We start from the raw sequence: 22,006 nt of genomic DNA, 5'->3' as shown, positions 1-22,006 counted from the left end.
TCAATGTCTTTTTAATAAGACTTCAGTTCAGTAACAAGTCTAGTTGGGAAAACTAGCAAATGTAAAACATTGAAACTTTAGAATCTTCATTGCAAAAGGGAAATATACAGGCTAGGGCAAAATTAATAATACAAGAATGAACTGTTTCACATACAACTGTGCACCTATTTTTGCCCCACCCAGTACATGCAATTTGGGGGTTTTGGAAATTGTAATAGAAATCTTTTTTTTTCCCCAAATGGCTCCTATAATGTGGTGGCTGTTACCTTATCTGCAGTTCTCTAAAGACTGCTCACTGTATATATAGCTCAGAGGCAGTGGAAGGCAATGTGGGGACGGGACAGGACATTAGACCGGGGGCCAAGTATATGCTAACGGAATGCTTTAACCTTGTAGCATTTGCTCTGAGAATAACACCCAGTTTTGTCCGCTAGCTCATCATCATTACCCCTGCTCTACTAACAGCCTCCAACAGGGTCAGTATGCTAGTATGTTCCACTTACTGGTGCTGCTTTAAAAGCCACCCAAACTTATGTTTTCATACAGTAAGCATTGTATTACGCTCAGGGGTCCTGTGGCTCAGGAATTGGGACAGGGCACAATAGGGATGGCTTTTCTCTATTCCACAATGTTTGAGGCTTCTGCTGGGAAAACTAAGGACTCAGGGCTGTGACTCCCTGGCGTGTTCTTCACTCACGTGGCTGATGACTGGAGATGTTGCTAAGCCCAGAGTAGACAGGAGGCCATCAAGGAAGGTGTGGCCATGTTTTAACACTGCAGCAGCACATACAGGAAACTTTGCTCCTGTGCTACAAGTGTTGGCCTTTATACTGCCATATCTACAGAAATAACGGGTCAGTAAGCCTTTAGTCAGGATTATCTGTGCAATAATAATTGCCACAGTCTCCTGGCAATAAAGTACAAACACTGGTCTGAACCTGGCAGTCATGTAAACAACTCAGACCCTCTGTCTGCTTGCAGTTCCCTTCAGCCAAACACTATCAGGAACACAGCTGTTCCTGCACATGCTGGACTCATGTAGTAAGGCAGAATGTCTTCCATGGCAAATTGTGGGTTGTGTCACTAAGGGGAGTTAGAAATAACCTATTATAGGATTTGGGTTTTGGCTGGATAATTTGGGAGAGAATCTTAAGAAATGAGGTTCACTCTAGACCAGTGGTTCTCAACCTTAATGCCGCGATAATACAGTTCCTCATGTTGTAGTGACCCCCAACCATAAAATTATTTTCATTGCTACTTCATAACTGTAATTTTGCTACTGTTATGAATCGAAATGTAAATACCTGTGTTTTCCAATGGTCTTAAGCGACCCCTGTGAAAGAATCGTTCGACCGCCAAAGGGGTCGTGACCCACAGGTTGAAAACCGCTGCTCTAGATGTTATCAGAAAGCAAGGACAATTCTATGATTGGATATTTTATTAAATCTTATTGGGAGACAGGTATAGGTTAAAATGTAACTTGTTCCTTAAAAAAATAGTCACATTTCGCAAGAGAGGAGGATGCTTTGCTTGGTATGAAAGTAAGAAGTCCAGGATTGAAGGACTGAAAATTGGTTCAAACTGAAGAAAAAAAGTCCTGCTGTTAACCAGGCTGGGAGGACAGACACAGAATTAGCAGAAAGTCATGCAACAACTAGGAAATGTCATGACCCCTTCTCTCTGTGTGACCTCTGTTATGCTGACAATGACATCTCCAGGCTTATGTGCTGTCCTCACCCACCTATCACTGAGGATTGCAGTTGCTAAACTGCCCTCTCTCATGAGAATACCCAGCCTCCTCTTAGTCCCACTGCAGAAACAGCATCCAGCCCAGTCTCCCTCAGAGCTGCTCAGCATCCTTCAGCAGGAACCCAGACCTCACCCAAAAGCTGAGTGCTAATCAATCATGACTTCTTCAGAGTGAGCCTTGCTTGCAAGTCAGTACGATTTTGTCAAACTGCAGGCTTGAGCCTAGGGGTCTTTGGCTGACTTTAGCAGATGTAAATAATTTAAGGTCATGTACACTACCGCCATTTGCAACAGCCTGGCAAGACACCAAACCTGTATGAACCCTACACTGACTGCAGGCAGACAGCTGGAGGTCATATTTCTGGTAGGTTTGTACCCCTGTTAACTAAGTCCTGGGCTGTCAGCCCTGCCATTAGCACACTGTTCACGCCTCCTTTCAACCCTCTCCACTCCATCTGCCCCTAACTGATGACTTGCTTCACAGGATAAAAAAAAAAAAAAAAAGCACAAATCATAAATACCTGGAACTGTTTTTAACTTCTACCCTCCCCCTCAAACACGTTCGATCATTACCAAGATTATATAGTTTATCTAGATATTTCTTGGAGGTGTGATCTCCATTCTCACTGCCCAGTCTCAATTTTCATCTCTCTTGTTTTTCAAAAGCGTTCTATTGGGTTCCCACATATGCTCTTGCATCCATCCTACAATCCATTCTTCACTCAGCAGTTCCAGGAATATTTCTAAAGTACAAATGGCATCGCAAACCCCGCGGCTGTAAACAATTTATATATGGGAGGACCTGAGATATTAGAGAGGGAAAAGGTGGGAGAGGGATAGGACCTAAGTTAGCCCCGTGTAATACAAACCAGAGTCATAGATCAATGACAACTGGGTTGTCTAAGGATGCCCTTGTACTTTACATAGGGCAGAGGTCAATTTGTGTATCAATCTTTTGAAAATGGAGATGAATTTAAGGAGTCAGATTTCTCATCCCTTTGCTCAAAGCCCCTAGAATAGTTGACACCATTGCTTTTAAGATCAAGTCCACCATCCATAAAGTCATCCTGATCTCGTCCCTCCCTATCTTGTAGCTCCATTTCAGGCTTATCAGCCCTGAAGGCCTCTCTTTTCTCTTTAATCACCCTTAAACCAAACTGGTGTTCCGGCCTCAGGGCCTTCACACAGGCTGTTACCTCAGCTGGGAACACTTCTCTATCTGGTTAATACTGAAAGGGTTAGCTAGCTAGGTTATTAGGCAGGTTTAAAAACTTTTAGGAATTAAAAGGTGTCTGGGGGAAGGAGTATCTGATGGAGACTTGAAGATGTCAGGGTGTTTTATCTTGTACAGAGAGTAGAGAAATGGAATAGGCAAATAGAAATATAAACCAAAAGGCATCTCGGGCCTGAGCCATGAAAGTGACCATAAATTAAGCCAAAAGTAGCCCTGACCTGAGTAGTTGGAGGGCCATGAGGCTTTCTCTGCCAACACAGCTGGGAGAGCTGTAAGATCAATCAACATTGACTCCAGCCAACAAGGTAAGAGGGGATTGGGGGACACCAGGTGGGCTTTGAGCTTTGAAAACTAACTCTGTAGCACAATGACCAGTAAGAAGGAAGAGGTCGAGTTCAGACCAAGAACTGCAGCCCATTGAATGCCTCAAGACAAACAGAGCAGCGGGCCCTCTGTCCAGTCTAAGAGGGACGGCGTCTCAGGCTCAGAATTCAGACTTAGGTTTTAGAGGTAGTATCTGCTTGCAATCAAGTTTCTGTACTTTTCACCTAACACCTTGTGCCTGTGTCATTCTGCTTCGAAACCATCGAGACAAGAACCAGGAATTCAGGGCGTTCCAGGTCAATTTTCACGTTTCCATACCTACTTATCCTTTTGTATTTCAGTGGGAATACTTCCTCGGCCCAGGTTGGGTCTACCCATTATCTGCAGTCACAGACAACTCTGTTTTATTCCAGGAACACTTACCACAACTCCATCAAACTATTGCCTAGTCGTTTCCTTCCGCTTACTCTCTAGTTGCCATGCTGGACCCTGGGTCCTCCCCGCTCTCCCCAGTGCGCCCAGCACTAGCACGTCTCTGGGGATCCATGACTCATTTAGTGACAATAAACCAACAGGCCAGGCCAGTGTCCTGGCTGCTTAGATGAAGGAGTAGATACACAACTGAGACAAGTTTCCTGGCAACAGATTAGAAGAAAAGTCTCCGCCTTTGGCCAGGTTCTTCCCCAACAGCTTTTCTGAGGTGTAACTGTCGTTTAGGTTCCTTAAGAAAGCGTCCCTGCACTGACACCCCCGCGCGGGAAGCTCCCCGGAACCTCACGACGCTCCAGACTCAGGTTTCACCGCAGCCGGGCCGGACGGGTCCGTGTGGCGTACCGGAAGTACGCCCGGAAGAGGCGGGGACCAGATTCCGGCCCGGGACCCTCTCCACCCTCAGCGCTTCCCCTACTTCCGGTTCCTCACTTCTCCGAGCGCGGCAGGGGCGGGACTTCCTGCCTGGCTCGCCCCTTGGGGGCGGGAAGGTTTGAATCGCCGTTGTTGGCTTCCGTTTTCTCTCCGGGGCCGTCGCTAGCGCTCCCCCCGCCCAGCCCCTCCGACCTGGGGCCTTATCGCCCTGCGGCTGTGATTGTTTTTCCTCGAGCAGCTTCACGCGTTAAAATCCCGAACAGGTTCCTGGGGAAGCCGCCGTGGGCAGGCGCAGACGCTGCGGTTCGTGCCACTTGGCAAATCCAAGCGCCAGGGCTGCTGATGGGCCTCGTTTCCACGGCTTCCCAGCCCGGCTGCTGTGAGTTCCAAACGCTGGCTGCCTGGGTGAATTTCCATTGTCACTAGATGAGGCATTTTGGCAGAGTCAGGTTCCCCCGGATGTCAAGAACAGGCTTACGGCTTTTTGATCGTTAAACAGACATAATGTGCTGAGTGTTGTGGCTGGAAATGTGGACTGGGCGGATTTATGATGTGCCAGGAACTTTATACATTCTATTGTGTATTCTTTTTATTTTATTTTTTAAATCACACCTCATTAAGCTGTTTATAAAAAATAAATAAGTAACCAGGCTAAAAATAGAGACATTTTCCCAATTGTTATCAGAAAATCTTCTATTCCTTTTTTTTTTATATGCATCTGTTTATTTGTTTTTTGTTTCCTGAAATAGCAAGTAGACATCATATATATATATATATATGTATGTATATATATATATATGATGTCTACTTGCTATTTATATATATATATATATATATATATATATATATATATATATATATTTATAGGGTGTGTCCCCGCAAAATGTATACACTCCTTAACAGTTGATAGCTCAATTTTGAAACCGAAATGTATTTTAATAAACACTGCCTTTATAATTATTCAAAGTGTTTGTGTACATTTTGGGGGGACACCCTATATATGGCTATGAATATTGCCGTTTAACAAGTATGTACACAAGTGGCGTAAAGAGGTTGGTATCAGCTGGGTTGTGGAAAGTTACCTACGACAGCGATACTGGAAATGGATTGGAGGGGAAGGAGCTGGAAAGAGGCCCCAGATGGTTGCAGGAATTGAGGGAGAGTTAATGGCCAGAAGCAGAAGAGGAGGGGCCAGGTTCATGAGAGACAAAATCAACAGGACTTGTTTTAAGAGTGTGGAAGGAAACAGAATGAGAAGTCACATATTGCTAACATTGAGATACCATTAACTCAAATTGCACATTCAAGAAAAACAAGATTGCCCTGGCCTATTTGGCTCAGTGGAGAGAGCATCGGCCTGTGGACTAAAAGGTCCCAGGTTCGATTCCGGTCAAGGGCATATACCTTGGTTGCAGGCACATCCCCAGTAGGGGGTGTGCAGGAGGCAGCTGATGGGTGTTTTTCTCTCATCTATGTTTCTAACTCTCTATCCCTCTCCCTTCCTCTCTGTAAAAAATCAATAAAATATATTAAAAAGAAAAGCAATTTTTTAAAAAATTTACTTATTCATCATTAAGTAAATCTTTGTTCCACCCTTATTATTGGCCAAGTATATATGCCAAGGGTACAAAATGTGAATAAAACAAACGAAGTCTCTGTTCTGATGTAAGTTTACATCCAAGTGGAAAAAGAAAAAAAAAATGAATAAGTAAAATCAGTTCTGACAGTGATAGATGCCATGAAGGAAGATGACATGGGTAAAAAGTGGCTGGGAGATGGTTGGGAGCAACTTTTATTGATCTTCTACAAAGTGCCATCCATAATACTAGGTACTATCGTGTGTGTGGGTTGTCTCATTGACCCTCACAACAATCCTGTCCCTATCCCCATTTTACAAATAAGGAAACAGAGGACCTGACGCTTATAGCTAGTCAATGGTGGGTTTGATGGAACCCATTCTCTAATTCCATTTCCATCATCCCTTTATGGAAAGTGTAGGTGAAGACACAGTCACTTTGGAATGGAGAAGAGGAAATCGAAACAAGTGAGACGAGGATGACACTAAGACCCAGGAGGTTAATGAGTGTTTTCAGTAGTGACATGAGGATACCTCTTTAATGCTGGGCTAGGGACAAAAACCCAGGTATGTATGCTTTTCTTTTAGATCTAATCGTTACTTTTGGTCTGCCCTTTCCCTCTATTACAAACGATTTGCTGTATTCTTATTGCAAAGGTGGAATTTGCTTGTTACTCGAAATGAGATACTAAATATAGAATTTTCTGAAATGGAACTTCAGGAGAAATAAAGCTTCTAAAATTATACAGGCAGTTACAACGTGGTGGACTGTCTTCTACCTCTGTTACGTTTCCCCTCTGGAGTAAAGCCTTAGGGGTTACTCCGGGCACTCTGTCAAGGATGCTAATCTCAAATCATTTACGTGTGTCCAGTAAGATCAATTTTTCTCCCACAAAAGTAGATGCAATGGCAGTGTGTTTTACTTACGTTCTTAGGAAATGCACCAGCTTATTGGGTAGAACTTTTGTACGTTTAGGAGAACGATTTGTGCCCCTGTTCCCTGTTCCCCTCAGTCTCTGCCTCGGAAGGACATTGTATCCACAGTCACAGTGATGGCGGCCGAAGTGAGGATGGTGCTTTACGAAGACGATTCTGTGCACGTACAGTATGCGGACGGCTCCAGGCTGCAGCTTTCTCCCTGTGGCTCTGAATTTTTATTTGAAAGGGCACCTCCTGTGTCAGCACATCCTTTAGAACAACCAGAAAGAATCCGTCAAAGGACACACTTTGTTATTAGCACTTACCGAGTAAGTAAAGATGACACAAACACTACTCTTTCAATGCTGTTGAGGTGGACGGGATGTGGAAGTAATTGGGATGCAGGATTGCTCCATACCAAATGGATTTTCAGTCCTTTTTTAAGATTACATTTGTATCTTTTTGTAGGAGCAACTACAGAGAGCCCTAGATTTTCGAAACTCTTTCGCCACTTGCCCTTTTTTATCTGAAAACATTATACCTCCTGAAAGAAAAAAGGTAATTTTCTAAAACTAATTTTTGTTTAAGATTGGAGGACAAGCAATTAGAAATAGGTAGTTTAATATTTAGCCTTTTTTTTTCATGACACTTGGGAATAGACATGTTGCTGTAGAATGAATGCATAGTCACTTGGCATTCACTACACTGGAGTTCTCATGTTTTGCATACTGATTGAGACGCAGAAGTTACATAATTCATTAGCCTGTCTTTTTCTTTGTAGCTAGAGAGTCTATGTAGAGCTTTTCAGGTTGGTGTCTTTTTCATTCTTGGAGGTGTGAAAATTAAGAAATTATGTGGATATTTTTAGTAGCTTATATATATTTATCTGCTAATGTGTAATAGAGATATGCAATTACTTAGGGGCATGCAAATTTTATTCTTTTGCTTATTCTCTATTTTGAACTTTTAGGAATAATAATAATAACTATCATTTATTGAGAATTTATTGTGTGCCATGAACTGGGAGTGATATTTAAAATATTTGCCAGCACCAGTATGCCTTGGGTACCTGCTGATCAAAATAGGAGTCCTGCCGAAACTGGTTTGGCTCAGTGGATAGAGCTTCTGCCTGCGGACTGAAAGGTCCCAAGTTTGATTCCAGTCAAGGGCATGTACCTTTGTTGTGGGCACATCCCCAGTGGGAGTGTGCAGGAGGCAGCTGATCGATGTTTCTAACTCTCTATCCCTCTCCCTTCCTCTCTGTAAAAACTCAATAAAATATATATTTTTTAAAAAAATGGGAGTCCAGCTGGGACCGGTTTGGCTCAATGGATAGAGTGTCGGTTTGGGGACTGAAAGGTCCCGGGTTCGATTCCGGTCAAGGGCATGTACCTTGGTTGCGGGCATATCCCCAGTAGGGGGTGTGCAAGAGGCAGCTGATCAATGACTCTCTCTCATCGATGTTTATAACTATCTCTCTCCCTTCCTCTCTGTATAAAAATCAATAAAATATATTTAAAAAAAAATAAAAATGGGAGTCCAGCCAGTCAGAAAAGGTGTATTGGCTGGATACAGCTCCTTTTGATAGGAGCCAAACCGACACTTTCAGAGTTTCCCTTACTCATACATAGAAAGTTTCTGAGTGGCAAAGTCAGGAATTGAACCCCGTCTGTGTGTCTATTCACCGCTTTCTGCTACTATCATGGTGCTTGCCTGCCTGTTGAGTGGTTTCTATTACAGTGTCTCATGACAAAGAGGTCCTGACAAACTGTAAACTGGACCTTGGTCTACAAGGCTGTTTTCCCATTGTATCTTTTGAGTGACTGTTCATTGAAAATGGGTATCTTGCTGCTGATGCTGCACTTGAATTATCAGATAATCTAATTCTAGAAGATGGAACTTTTTGAACCATCATCCTTATAGATAAGCTTTGCCATCAATGAATAATGCCCTTAATTTTAGTGTACTGACATAGCACTATAAGTTTAAGAGGCTTTCCGACAATGGCTTTTGTACATTTCGAGTTTTATATAAATGGAAGTTGAAATGTTAGCTGTTGGCAAGATTAACCAATTAAGAGACTTATTTGATACCTGTTATTTCTACCTTACATGAAAAGATGCATCAGGCACTGTTACTGTTAAGAATCTGTTTGCTATTGATCAGCATCCATATTTACCTTTGAGTAATTCAGTTTTTAAAAAGGTTATTCTTGCCCAGCCCACATGGCTCAGTGGATGAGAATTAATCTATGAACCAGGAGGTCATGGTTCAATTCCCTATCAGGGCACATGCCTGGGTTGTGGGCCTGATCCCCAGTGTGGGGCGTGCAGTAGGCAGCTGATCGATGATTTACTCTCATCATTGATGTTTCTATCTCCCTCTTCCCTCCTCCCTGAAATCAATAAAAAAAAATATACACTGAGTGGCCAGATTATTATGATCTCTGAACATATAATAATCTGGCCACTCAGTGTATTTGTATCTCAAATGGGTACCAACAGTATGCTAGACTTTTGCTGGTGATCAACCACCTATCTGCCCAGAGCTTTTTATCAGCCAATGCAAAGGGGAAAACTGGTCAGTGCATGATTTATAGTATCTTTGATATCAAATAAATGAGGTACTCAAGAGAAGTACACTGAGTGGCCAGACTATTATGCGTTCAGAGATCATAATAATCCAGCCACTCAGTGTATATTTTAACAAATTCCTCTTTAAGTCACCTGGAACTTATTTTAGGGTCTGATGTTTCAATTGCTGTCTAGGACGGGTACTTTAGTCCAGGTCATAACGCTTTGAGAGAACATTTCCAACTGCTATTCAATCATTCAGTACCATTTATTAAATAACTCTCTCCTCCCCCTTGTTTTGAAACCTTATGTTGTCGCATGTAACATTTTATGAAATATTGAGTCTGTTTCTGTATTCTCTGGGTTGTCCTGTCAATGATTTTTATGCTAGTTTCATATCAATTGAGTTAATAATAGTGCATTATATTGCTATAGACATTGATAGCCTTTTTGAGAGTAGAATTTTGGGAGGGGCTCAAAATCTAATCTCTGATTCATTGTACATTTAAAAAATATGTCTAACACTAGATAATACTATTAATCAGGATGATTTTTTTCTTTTCTCATATTTTTTTTTCTGTGTGTGTGTGTGTGTGTGTGTGTGTTTTATTTCTCTAAAGATAATCTTAATATCAAATATTCTCTGAAAAGCCATATATAAGCTGACACCTGGCTCTGTCTTTTTCATTCTGCCTAGATAGTAAAACACAAAACTTTAAGAGCATTCTTACACAATATGTAGTTATCAGATGTATGGAAAATTTGGTCTGTTAACAGAAAATACCGACTATCTCTTTTCCCTCCCCCTCAACTCAGCGTATCCTCATCGACATCCCAGAAGTGAGGTGGCCCAGTCTGGATACTGACGGTGGCATGATATGCATGCAGAGCGGCGCCGTGAAGATACCATCTGTAGACGGTCATGCATACCTCTGTCTGCCCAAATCTCAGCAGGAGTTTACAGTACATTTTTTGTGTAAAGTGAGCCAGAAGCCAGGCTCATCTGTACTATTGTCAGAAAAAAATAATCAAGCCCCAAAAGAACAAGTAGGGAAAGCGGACAGAATCCGTGCATATGGAAGTTTACCAGGACAGAGACGGAAGAATAAAGAAAACGAACTTCACTGCCAGATGGTGAAACCCAAAGAACCTTCAGAGGAGAAGCCGTGTGGAAACAGACCTGCAGGGAAGGAGGCGCCGCCTTCGCCTGGCCCCCAGCACAGCTGTGTCCACGCGTGGGTGGAACAGCGCTGCTCTGTGGCCTCCTGCCCAGAGGAATGGAAATACCCTCTGTCTTTAGCACTTCGCTTTGGTAATAGAGTCAGCAGTATGTCTGGAACTGATGGAAATGTCGCCCAGAGCACAGTGTTAACGTCTGCTGCTCCAGAGGAAGGAGGAAAAGAGGTTTCTGTTCTTCCCCAGGCCTTGCTGCTCAGCTGCCCTGTCCCACACCTGCACAGGTAATGGGAGAATGACTGACTGGTCAGAACCTGTCCTCCTATAGGTAATTTGTCTTTCTAAAGCATCTGATACCAGTCATAAGGAAAGCTCATTCAGTTAATCCAAACCTTGTTTAAAACTGATTGTAAAGAATTTGCCTAGCAAATGTTTATGGGAGGCTGACTGTACTAGATGCATTGTTAAGTACCGAGATGACTGAGACACAGTTCCTGCTTTCTAGAAGCTTAGAGTCCAGTGAGGGTCACTGTCACTGAAAAGATTATTGCTCAAGTGTGGTAAGGGATGGCCCGGGACCTACATGGACCCCTGTGGGAGCATCTGCTGCCACTCAGTGGAGCCTGTTACCATGGTTGCTGGAGTATAGATCTGACAAGTTTATGATCATGGGTTCTTTCTTTCTCACTTGGCTACTGAGACCATCTCTGTCTTTGATTAACGCAAATATTGTCCATTATCAAAGGGATAGACATGGATGGCTAGGTAAAAACTTTTGGCCTCCACTAACAGATGAATAACCTAATGGTGATAGATTTGTAACAGGAACTTTGCATAAGTAGTGCAAATCTACACTAATAAAAGAGAAAGATGCAAATTGACCATACCATATGCAACACCCACCAGCCAATCAGGAGTGAGTATGCAGATTATCCCAACAAAGATTGTGGGTTTGTTTGCACATGAAGGTAGCATGCATATATATATATATATATATATATATATATATATATATATATATATATTTTTTTTTTTAAAGACTTTATAAAGATTACTAAAATAGTTAATTTAGGTAATTCTGTTGAGATTCAATAGTGAGATTATTGCCGAAACCGGTTTGGCTCAGTGGATAGAGCGTCGGCCTGTGGACTGAAAGGTCCCAGGTTCGATTCCGGTCAAGGGCATGTACCTCGGTTGTGAGCACATTCCCCAATAGGGGTGTGCAAGAGGCAGCTGATAGATGATTCTCTCTCATCGATGTTTCTAACTCTCTATCTCTCTCTCTTCCTCTCTAAAAAATCAATAAAATATATATTTAAAAAAAAATAGTGAGATTATTGAAAATGCATGGAAAATAAGACTCGTTTTAAAATGTAATGTACTTTCATATTTTTACTTCTTTGATCTAATTAAGCAAGGAATAAATCTTATTACAGTCACTATTTTGTTGACTTCTCAAGGTAATTTTGTTGAGCAGCCAGAATCCATAACTTGTATTTTGTCCTTCACAGGTGGACTTTCTGTGATTCCCTTTCACAGGGGCAGGCTGATGAAGAGGAATATTCCTACTCTGAACTAGTGAAAGTGGTTTGGTACAAGGGCGTTACGTACAGGTAAGGCACCTGAGTTGGAGTTGGTTGTAGTGATGGCACAGGGGAGGGCTAGCCTTGCAGATAAACTATGAGAGAATGCAGTTTGCAGGGCCACCATGCTCCTGTGCTCAAGTCTCAACACCCTAATTATATTCGGACACACAGGGGTCTTGTTCCTAATTCACATTAATCATATTCGCAAGATTTTTGTGACAGCTCGAAAGCCAGTGAGGGATTATTCTGCAAGTGAATGAGATACGCATGGCAGCTATTTAAGCCACGCCTTCCAAGCATGGGGGATCTAGTTGTCTGAAATAGTCACATCAGAAGGTGCCTGGTGAGCATAGAATAGAGATGTTAGATTCCTAAAGGAGATTTCAGCTACATTCACTCAGCAGATATTCACTGAGCGGCTGCTCTGTGCTGCACAATCCCATTGAATAACCCTACCTCTCCAGGGCCTGGAACACTAGTGCTGGCCAGAGGAGCGGTTCCCTCTGTACACAGTGCTGACCAGCTCTGCCAGCTGTTTGTTCTCGGGCTCTCCTTTTCCTGCACGAGGACCCGCTCGTTACTGACAACATACTAGTATTTTCCATCGTGTTTCAATAAAATTGACCTGGCGCATATCTTTATTCCTTATATACCCAATACCTTGATTGTCCAGTGAGTCACCTTCTCTTTGGGATAGCTCCTTCTACACATGGCTAATCTCATCATCAGGTATTGATTCTGCTAGTTTTATTATTAAAGAGTAATCTCATTTTCAGGTTCTAGAGTTGTTATATTTAACTCCTATACAATGAGCACTGCTTTTGTGACCATTATAGACTAGCCACGTGATCGGCTGGCGGGGATACTAGGGTAATAAGGCAAGATGCCTCACTTCTAGAAGCTGAGCTTAGTTACTGAAGTAGATAGTCCCACCAATTCTTTTTTTTTTTTTGCCAACAAGAAAATAATTTAGTTGGCTGGAGAAACAGTGTGAAATTATCAATTTGCTAGATAGGTTAAAAAATTATACTATTTTGCCTTTCTTTTTTTCTTTTTTTTTCTTTGATAACTGACCATGTATGTGGTTTTTTTTTTTTTTAATATATTTTATTGATTTTTTACAGAGAAGAAGAGAGAGGGATAGAGAGTTAGAAACATCAATCAGCTGCCTCTTGCACACCCCCCACTGGGGATGTGCCCGCAACCAAGGCACATGCCCTTGACCGGAATTGAACCCGGGACTCTTCAGTCCACAGGCCGACGCTCTATCCACTGAGCCAAACCGGTTTTGGCTGACCATGTATGTTTTAATCTCAATTAGAAAAAATACTTTTTTAATGATTATTTATTTTCCATAGACTTACTCATAAAAATGTGAACTCAATAGAGATTTATCCTGGAGATGGATCTGTTTTCAAATCAGAAGGAGCTTACTTTGGGAACTATTTTACATACTATTCCATTCCAGAAGAGGTAGGTGGACAATGATATTTCCACTCAAAATTTTTGGTCTATAGCCGTTTCTAAATAATTGTGAATATATTTGGGAAATTTGATCTCTATATAACATTGCTTGCTACTACTTAGTCAGAACAATCAGTGTAACCTTACTGCCAGAATATGGCACAATAACTATTAACCACCTTGTCCTTACTGTACTATCATCCTGTATTCTGTCTTCCATTTACCTAAGCAATAATGTTTAAATCAAAAGTTACATTTCTTCTGTCATAGAATATATCAATAGAAAATACTAAAACTAGCAGTATTATTTTGAATCAATATACTTCTTTGAATTAATATTTGCCAATTAAAAAGCACACTCTTTTTTCCCTAGCGTGTATTATTTGCATATTTTAAATACTCCTTAACTCCTAAATCTTTATATTCAACTAAAAAGTTGAACAAGATTGTTTCCTGGTGTTGAAAATAGTGAAACATAACATATTTAACAGATCAGATCAAAATGTAATAATGTGGATATTTTGTTAATAACTCTTAATTTACTCAGTCTGACATTTGATACGTTTAAAGATCTCACCACAATATCATGTGGCTTTGGTTTGCAGGATGAAATACAATAAAAGTGTTGTCTTTATTACAGAGTAGAGCATGTAAGTGATAAAATTATCAGAGATGCTAGACCCTGGCGAGTGTGGAATATTGAAAGAAATTAAAGTGCTGTTGTTCAGTAGTTGGAACAGAAATAGAAATTGGGGGTGGGTTTTTTTGGTCTAAAAGGAAAAGCTTAAGTGATATTTTCTGCTAATATGTAGGAAAATTTGTTTGTAACCATGTTCATTTTTTTAAATATATTTTTATTGATTTCAGAGAGGAAGGAGGAAGGAAAGATAGAAACATCAATGATGAGAGAGAATCATTGCTCACAGACCCCCTACTGGGGATCAAGCCTGCAACCCAGGCATGTGCCCGACTGGGAATGGAACCATGATCTCCTGGTTCATATGTTGACACTCAAGCACTGAGCCACACCAGCTGAGCTTGTAATCATGTTAGTTCAAGTGTGCCAAGATTTGGACAGCAAGTTATAGGCTATTGAGAATATAACTTTTGAATAGAGAAGGAAAATGGGAAAATGGAAAACATCATGAAATACCTTTAGATTATACCTTTTATGACCTTTAAGTTAAAATAACTGCTTCCTACCGAAACCAGTATGGCTCAGTGGATAGAGCGTTGGGCTGCGGACTGAAAGGTCCAAGGTTCAGTTCCGGTCAAGGACATGTACCTTGGTTGCGGGCACATCCCCAGTAGGGGTTGTGCAAGAGGCAGCTGATCAATGATTCTCTCTCATCGATGTTTCTAACTCTCTATCCCTCTCTCTTCCTCTCTGTAAAAAATCAATAAAATAAAATTAAAGAAAATAAAATAACTGCTTTCTTTGTCATTATGTAAATATGTAAATACAAAATAGCTAAGTAATAATGGCCAATGTTTATTATTAAAGAAATTTTTCCTTTTAAACTGGTTTTCAGAGGAAAGAGAAAATGTATTCAGTAAATAATCTTCCACCAGAGAGACCAGGAAGTCTGTTTTCTGTGTGCTCTCTAATTAAACAGGCCACCAGGTAAGTCCTTCACATTCAACTGAATCAAGGGTTATGTTTGAGCCCTAGCTGGTTTGGCTCAGTGGATAGAATCTCGGTCTGCGAACTAAAGGTCCCGGGTTCGATTCTGGTCAAGGGAACATGCCTGGGTTGTGGGCTTGATCCCCAGTGGGGGGCTTGCAGAAGGCAGCTGGTCAATGATTCTCTCTCATCATTGATGTTTCTATCTTCCTCTTCCTTCCTCTCTGAAATAAATTTAAAAAAAAATTTTTTTTAAGAGTTATGTCTGAGAACCTTGATACCTTTTATCATGGTTAAGATAAGATTAAGAATTTGTAATTAGCTCTAGCCAGTTTGGCTCAGTGGATAGAGCGTCAACCTGCAAACTCAAGGGTCCCAGGTTCAATTCCGATCAAGGGCATGTACCTTGGTTGTGGGCACATACCCGTAGGGAGTGTGTAGGAGGCAGCTGATTGATGTTTCTAACTCTCTATCCTCTCTTCCTCTCTGTAAAAAATCAATAAAATAGATTTTTTTTAAAAAAGGATTTGTAATTAAAAGAGTACTTCCATCTTTGAAACGTAAAATGAAATATGGAGAAACATTTATATGTGGCAAGCAAGTGCTGGAAGTACTTCCTGGGTAAATTTTGCATCATTATTGCTCCCTGGAATCAAGTTGAGGAGTTGATGATACATTTAAAAATTTTATACTTCTTTATTATCTTGAATAATAAAGATTTCTGAATGTGTACAGAAGAGAAGTATTGTTTGGTTCTTTGGTTCATATGCTCTTTAATTCTCCTAGTTAATTAATGTGTAGCACTCAGAAGAATGAAAGTGAATTGTTGGATTAAATGATTTATTTGTATAAACTATGTCTAAGCCAGTTCCAACGTAGATTTGAAGGAGCAGATCGGTTTGATTTCCTAGGGCAGTTTATTTACAACCCACCACTCTCAGACTATGCTAACCCTTTTAGGCACTGTCAACCTATCACCTCATAAAAAAGAGCAACTGAAAATTCTATTTGGAGTCATTTCATTGCTACAAATTCGAGAAATAACTTTAAGTATTAGCCAAAGGTCCCTAACCAGTTTAGCTCAGTGGATAGTGTCCGCCTGTGGACTAAAGGGTCCCAGGTTTGATTCCAGGCTAGGGCATGTACAGGAGTGGATGTGCAGGAGGCAGCTGATCGATGTCTCTCTCTCTCTCATATGACGTTTCTAACTTTCTATCCTTCCCCCTTCTTCTCTGTAAAAAATCAAACATACATATATATATATATATATAAAGAGCTTAACATTTATTTTTTTTAAAATTAGCCAAAGGGAAACAGTAATAGTTCCTTCTAAAGGCTTATTATTTTCTGGAAGGAAATGGGTCTGGACATATATCAATGGAAATGAACTTCTTGACTGAGATGTCACACAGCAGTTAGAATGGTTGCTAGAATTGGAAAATGCCATAATCTGCAATTTGCAAATGTTTACGTTGTGTATTTCATGTTCACAGGATTCTTCACCACTGCGCCAAGATGAGGCTCTCTTTAAGCCATAACTATCGTATATGCTGCTGGAAAATGGTATCTTAAAATTCTTTTCAAAGCAAGATAATTTTGTTTTTATTGTCTATATTTCTAAATTCAAATTACTTTAAGTCATGTAAGAAATTCTTTGTAACATTAATATTGATTTATTCAGAACAATATCCACTTAATCGCTGCAAAATGAGGCTTTTACTTATATTTTATTGTATATATTTTGGTTTTGCTTCTTCTTTTAAATGGAATGGGAAGGCCATAGGAATTAGTTGGATTTGTATGTAAAAACATAGTTATTGTAAACACTGCAGTCTTCTACTCTCTTTCCATGCTGTAAGTACATTCTTTAATGCTGACTTGGAGAAGTTATTCTCAGACTTTGATTTCTGCATCTATACTAATTTGGTTTTAAGTTTATACTGTATGTCACTATAGTTTCTAAGTCTTGTCTGTGTTCTGTGTAAAGTTCAGAGCAAATGGTGGTTTAATCTGCTTGTAGTAGACTGTTGTGGGCATCCACTTGTGGAAAGGTTAAACATACATAAGGATTCTGCAATATTCAGCTTCTGTATAGAATCTGAAAGTTGCCTGAGAGTTCATTAATCACTTAAATCTTATAAATGGATAACTCTACTTCCTGCTATTTTTACTTACTTGGTTTTAGGCACCTGGGATAAATGAGAATATGCTGCCTTTGCTTTTGAAAGAATCATTCATACCCAATGTGGGAAGATTTCTTGCTTATTCTGATGACAAAGTACATACCATCTTTATAGATGGCATTACTCTAACCCTAAATTGGAAATTTGGCTCTTTTAATGGAAAAAGACAGGTGAGTATACTTCAGACTAAAATCTATTTTGTATTGTTTTTTGTTTTATCTGTGGAAATACTGTGGCACTTTTTTTTGTTGTCCTTATGTCTCAATTTCTTTTTTTAATCCTCATCCAAGGACATGGAGAGAGAGAGAGAGAGACAGAGGGGGGGGGGGAGATCAAATCTATGTGAGAGAGAGAGAGAGAGAGATATCAAATATGTATCTATACTATATTAGTTATAAATTTACATGTTGCCTTTAACATGTGCCCTGACCGGGAATCAAATCAACAACCCTTTGGTGTATGGATGACGCTTAACCAACTGAGCCACCCAGCCAAGTCAATTTGTTTTTTGAAGTATGATATCTTCAAAAGGCTTTATTGATCTCATTAGATTTCCTAAAAAAATCAAATAGGTGTGGCAAATATTTATTTTTATAAAGTAACTCTACAGAGAGAGGGACTAGTATTTCTTAAATTGCTAAGTTAGAAGAGGGTTTTGGGGTGATTTTGTAGTTTTTTTAGTTTTAGAATGATAAAACTTAACTTTCCTCCATGTTTCTTAAGATAAATCAAGGTCTCAACTTAGGTTGGTGTAAGTTAACTTTTCCTGATGGACACGATCAGTTAATTCAGATTGAACACCCCGGACCATATGAAAGGTACTGAAAAGCAATGTAAAAATTATTTTCTTTTTAGTAAAAATCTTTTAATTGATAAAGTGGAAATATAAACAATATCTACATATTTTGTTCTAGGTTTTACATGTAGATGTGAATAAAGTCATTTCAACAGGTTTCAGAGTTTGATGTTATATTGGCATCTATAATAACAAAAAAGATGAAGTCAGCTTTATTCATTTCCATTTGTATTTGAAGTGATTTTTCACCATAATGAATATGTTAGATCTAATTGGCTTGCTGGAGAAGTTATTGTCAGATGTGTTAACCTATTAATCCCCTAACCAATTTGAAATAAGGTTTGCAACCACAAATAACTAAATTTCTGTATATTATTATAAAGTAGGAAAAATTAATGATTATTTTTAAAATGGAGATTCTTGAAATCAGCTTTTCATGACTGCTTTCTTTTAGTTTAGTAATATATTTTGTAATAATTGTTGTACTTGTGATGTTCTTAACATTTTAGGATTTTACTTGAAAATTATAATGTTCATAAAAGAATTGATTTGTTTTATCTCAAATTTATTTTTCTGTGAGCTTTATTGCATTTTGGTCTAAATGCTCCAATACTCATTGCTATAATAGTTTGAATAATTTGCCTCAAATAAAACAGTGTGCATTTAGCAAACGTTGTTTGTTTTATCCAGTCACTTCAGAATAATCATTTTATTAAACTTGATACTTGTTTTGCATATTCGGTGAGTTAATATGTAATTAATGGGTGTTTTCTAGTTTAAATTTTAAAAAGCAGATGTTCACTTAGTCTTATATGTAAACACATGTACATGATAAATTTAATGAAATTCGTTTATTTTGAAAAACTAAAAGGAGAATTTAGACATTTGAATTTGAACTTTGTTCTGACTCTTAAATCTCATCATTATTAATCATGAATGTGAGTGAAGAATTTTCTCCTTGATGAATAATGAAAAAAACTGCCTTATTTTCAATGGAGCCCTAGCTTGTTTGGCCCAATGGATAGAGCATTGGCCTGTGGACTGATGGCTTCTGGGTTCGATTCCAGTCAAAGATACATGCTCAGGTTGCGGGCTTGATCCACAGGGGCCTGCAGAAGGTTTTCTCTCATTATTGATGTTTTCCTCTCTCTCTCCCTCTCCCTTCCTCTCTGAAATCAATAAAAAAAGATTTTTTAAAAAGAAGATTCATAGAATTTTTCAGTAAATGCCTTATTTTAAAATATTCTCTTTACCCTTTTTCCCAAATTGTTTTGATTTTTCAATCATTTTTCAAATTTTTATAAATAGAATGCAAGTTCATTTTTCAAATATTTCTTTTAATGTATTTAATCTAGATATGTGTCAACAGTAATATCATGGTGCAGAAGACTGACCCAGACCAGTCAGAGAGAGACGCCCATACATCCTTCATCTTCTGTTCTTGAAGAAAATTGGTATTTATATTTCTTTTAAATTTAATCTGTGTAGAAGAGCCCACTAATACTCAAAATTAAAATGTCAAATGGAAGGGGAGGAAAGGAAGGGAAATAAAACTTATGTCTCTGTTTGATTAAAAAATAAATGTGGGGAGAAAGAAGTCAAATGGTAAACTCTAAGACTTTTTTCCCCCAAGAAGATCTTGTCTTAATTAAATATATTTAACTCTGTTTTTGATAGCTTAAGATTAAAATAATTTTTCTTTAATCAGGTATCTAATTTATTAGGTTTTTCTTTTTAAAATTTTAACTTTTATAAAAACAATCAAGTATGCTTATTTGAAGGCCCAGTGTTGGATTGGTGGGGGGAATCCCTTCAGCCCGGCCTGCACCATCTTACCGTCCAGGACCCCTCAGGGGATGTCCGCCTGGGGAATCGGGCCTCCGCTGGCAGTCAGACATACCTCTCACTCCTTACCACCTGCCTGCTCACTGCTCCTCGGTGCTGCCACAGAGTTGGGAGAGGCTCCTGCCATCACTTTTGCACTTGCCAGCTGTGAGCCTGACTTCTGGCCAAGCAGTGCTCCCCCTGTGGGAGCGCACTGACCACCAAGGGGCAGCCCCTGCATTGAGCGCCTGCCCCCTGGTGGTCAGTGCGCATCATAGTGACAGGTTGTTCCACTGGTTGTTCTGCAGTTCAGTTGATTTGCATATTAGGGTTTTATTATATAGGATTATGTGTAAAAAAGAATCAGATAACTAGTATGAACTTACTTTTCTCCACAGGTGTGTAGCTTCTGAACTTGAAAAAATACAGAAGTTTAACTGTATCCTTTAAACATAATGTATTGTCCTGCACAATTACTCCCTTTCCATTTTAGGTTTAATTCATAACCCTATAGTTTATATTAATCCACACCTATATTGTGGAGCTTCAGTGAATACTAAAGATATTTGAGAAGTAGCTTGTCTGTGGAAGGTACATGGTATTGAAGACTTTTGCATGTTCATCGGTGATATTGACAAGTATTTTTGTTTTCTTGTAGTGTGGTTGTTAGCGTAATGCTAGCTTTATACTTTGAAAGTATTCCCTCCTCTTGTATTTTTTTGAAATAGTTTGAGAAGGATTGGTATTAATTCTTCCTTAAATATTTGGTATAATTCACCATTATTTGATCTGGGGCTCTTGTTTGTTGGGAGGTTTTGATTCCTGGTTCTTACTAATATTCCATCTATTCAGGCTTCGTTTGATTCAGTCTTGGTAGAGTGTGTTTTTGGAAATTATCCATTTCTTCTAGATTGTCCAATCTATTGGTATGTACTTATAGTAGTCTCTTATGATCCTTTGTATTGTGTTGTACCCGTGGTCATTTCCTCTTTCATTTCTAATTTTATCTGACTTCTCTTTTTTTTTTTTTTTTTTAAATATATTTTATTGATTTTACACAGAGAGGAATTGAGAGGGACAGAGAGTTAGAAATGTCGATGAGAGAGAAACATCGACCAGCTGCCTCTTGCACACCCGCCACTGGGGATGCGCCCGTAACCAAGGTACATGCCCCTGACCAGAATCGAACCCGGGATCCTTCAGTCCGCAGGCCGACACTCTATCCACTGAGCCAAACCGGTCCCAGCTGACTTCTCTTTTTTCTTGGGTAAATTTAGCTTCAAGTTTTACTGCGATTTTTATTTCCTCACTTTCACCAAACCTCCATCCAAACACACCTACATACTCTTTCCTTTTCCCTTTACTCTGCTTTCTTCACCTATGGGGAATAGACTTGATAATTTCTGAAGTACCAACTCTATTATGTATCCAAAAGATCTTCCCCTCAATGGAGAAATCCTATTTTAATATGAAGTCAGGCTTTCTGCCATTAAAAACACTTGTATAATGAAAAATGTGGGCAAAAACTCCTTGACTAAGCAACTTAGTGTTACTGGAAAACAGTGGTGTCCTAAACCAGATTTCTAACAAGAAAAATGAACAGTCTTTTGATTGTAAACCAAACTACTCAGAAACCTTGCTAGAAGAAGTTAATGAAAAGAGAGTATCAGTGGCATTAAAAAGAACCTCTGAAATTATTCAGGATATTGATTGTCTTCTATCAAGCTCTAAAACGTGAAAAATGAAATTATTACAATATATTATTAAATTGTAAGGGTGTTTCAAATCAATGGTATAAAATTACTAGAAAACAAAAGAATTGTATATATGACTTCTGTATAATAATCTGAGAAGTGATATTTAACTTTGGATGTATTTTACCTAACATGTAAATTTAAAATGTGCATTTATAAAATGCTTTATTAATAAAGAATTATTTTGAAATTTTGAACTGTTATTTCATGTTTATGAGAAAAAATTTATAAACATACAGCTTTATCTTGTGAAGCATTGACTGTTAATCAAGGATTTTTTTTAAAAAATGCAGTATTGTGTGTGTGCATTTGTCATTTGCTATTTAGTTTCTTTATTCCAAACATTTTTTCAGTTGAACTA

At 39.2% G+C, this 22,006-nt stretch overlaps 1 protein-coding gene and 1 long non-coding RNA gene across 3 annotated transcripts; one reads left to right on the top strand and one right to left on the bottom strand.

Annotated features, from left to right (window-relative positions):
• Window positions 1-4,149: 4,149 nt before the first annotated feature.
• CUNH5orf34 (chromosome unknown C5orf34 homolog) lies at window positions 4,150-21,839 on the top strand. 2 transcript variants are annotated; one of them, XM_045571600.1, is made up of 14 exons: window positions 4,159-4,550; window positions 6,170-6,314; window positions 6,761-6,994; window positions 7,134-7,223; window positions 10,055-10,698; window positions 11,926-12,027; window positions 13,359-13,473; window positions 14,997-15,088; window positions 16,582-16,651; window positions 17,274-17,441; window positions 17,995-18,089; window positions 19,423-19,521; window positions 20,290-20,330; window positions 21,439-21,839. In XM_045571600.1, exons 3-14 carry the CDS (start codon window positions 6,800-6,802, stop codon window positions 21,627-21,629), a joined length of 1,902 nt encoding a protein of 633 aa, XP_045427556.1. In that variant the 5' UTR covers window positions 4,159-4,550; window positions 6,170-6,314; window positions 6,761-6,799; the 3' UTR covers window positions 21,630-21,839. The 2 variants fall into 2 exon arrangements, with proteins under 2 accessions (XP_045427557.1, XP_045427556.1); XM_045571601.1 differs by lacking the exons at window positions 16,582-16,651; window positions 17,274-17,441; window positions 17,995-18,089; ... (1 more) ...; window positions 20,290-20,330; window positions 21,439-21,839 and adding an exon at window positions 16,049-16,134 and having other exon boundaries at window positions 4,150-4,550.
• On the bottom strand, window positions 16,061-17,407 carry LOC123651202. The gene is made up of 3 exons (XR_006739743.1): window positions 17,278-17,407; window positions 16,580-16,655; window positions 16,061-16,132 (listed from the first exon to the last, which is right to left on the bottom strand). It is a non-coding gene; the product is annotated as an uncharacterized LOC123651202 (long non-coding RNA).
• Window positions 21,840-22,006: the final 167 nt, after the last annotated feature.

The sequence above is a fragment of the Pipistrellus kuhlii genome, unplaced genomic scaffold (assembly GCF_014108245.1).
Source record: "Pipistrellus kuhlii isolate mPipKuh1 unplaced genomic scaffold, mPipKuh1.p scaffold_m20_p_4, whole genome shotgun sequence".
In the NCBI taxonomy this organism is placed as follows: domain Eukaryota; kingdom Metazoa; phylum Chordata; class Mammalia; order Chiroptera; family Vespertilionidae; genus Pipistrellus; species Pipistrellus kuhlii.
The sequence above is the reverse complement of the archived record's forward strand: the minus strand, read 5'-3'. Positions and strand labels throughout refer to the sequence as shown.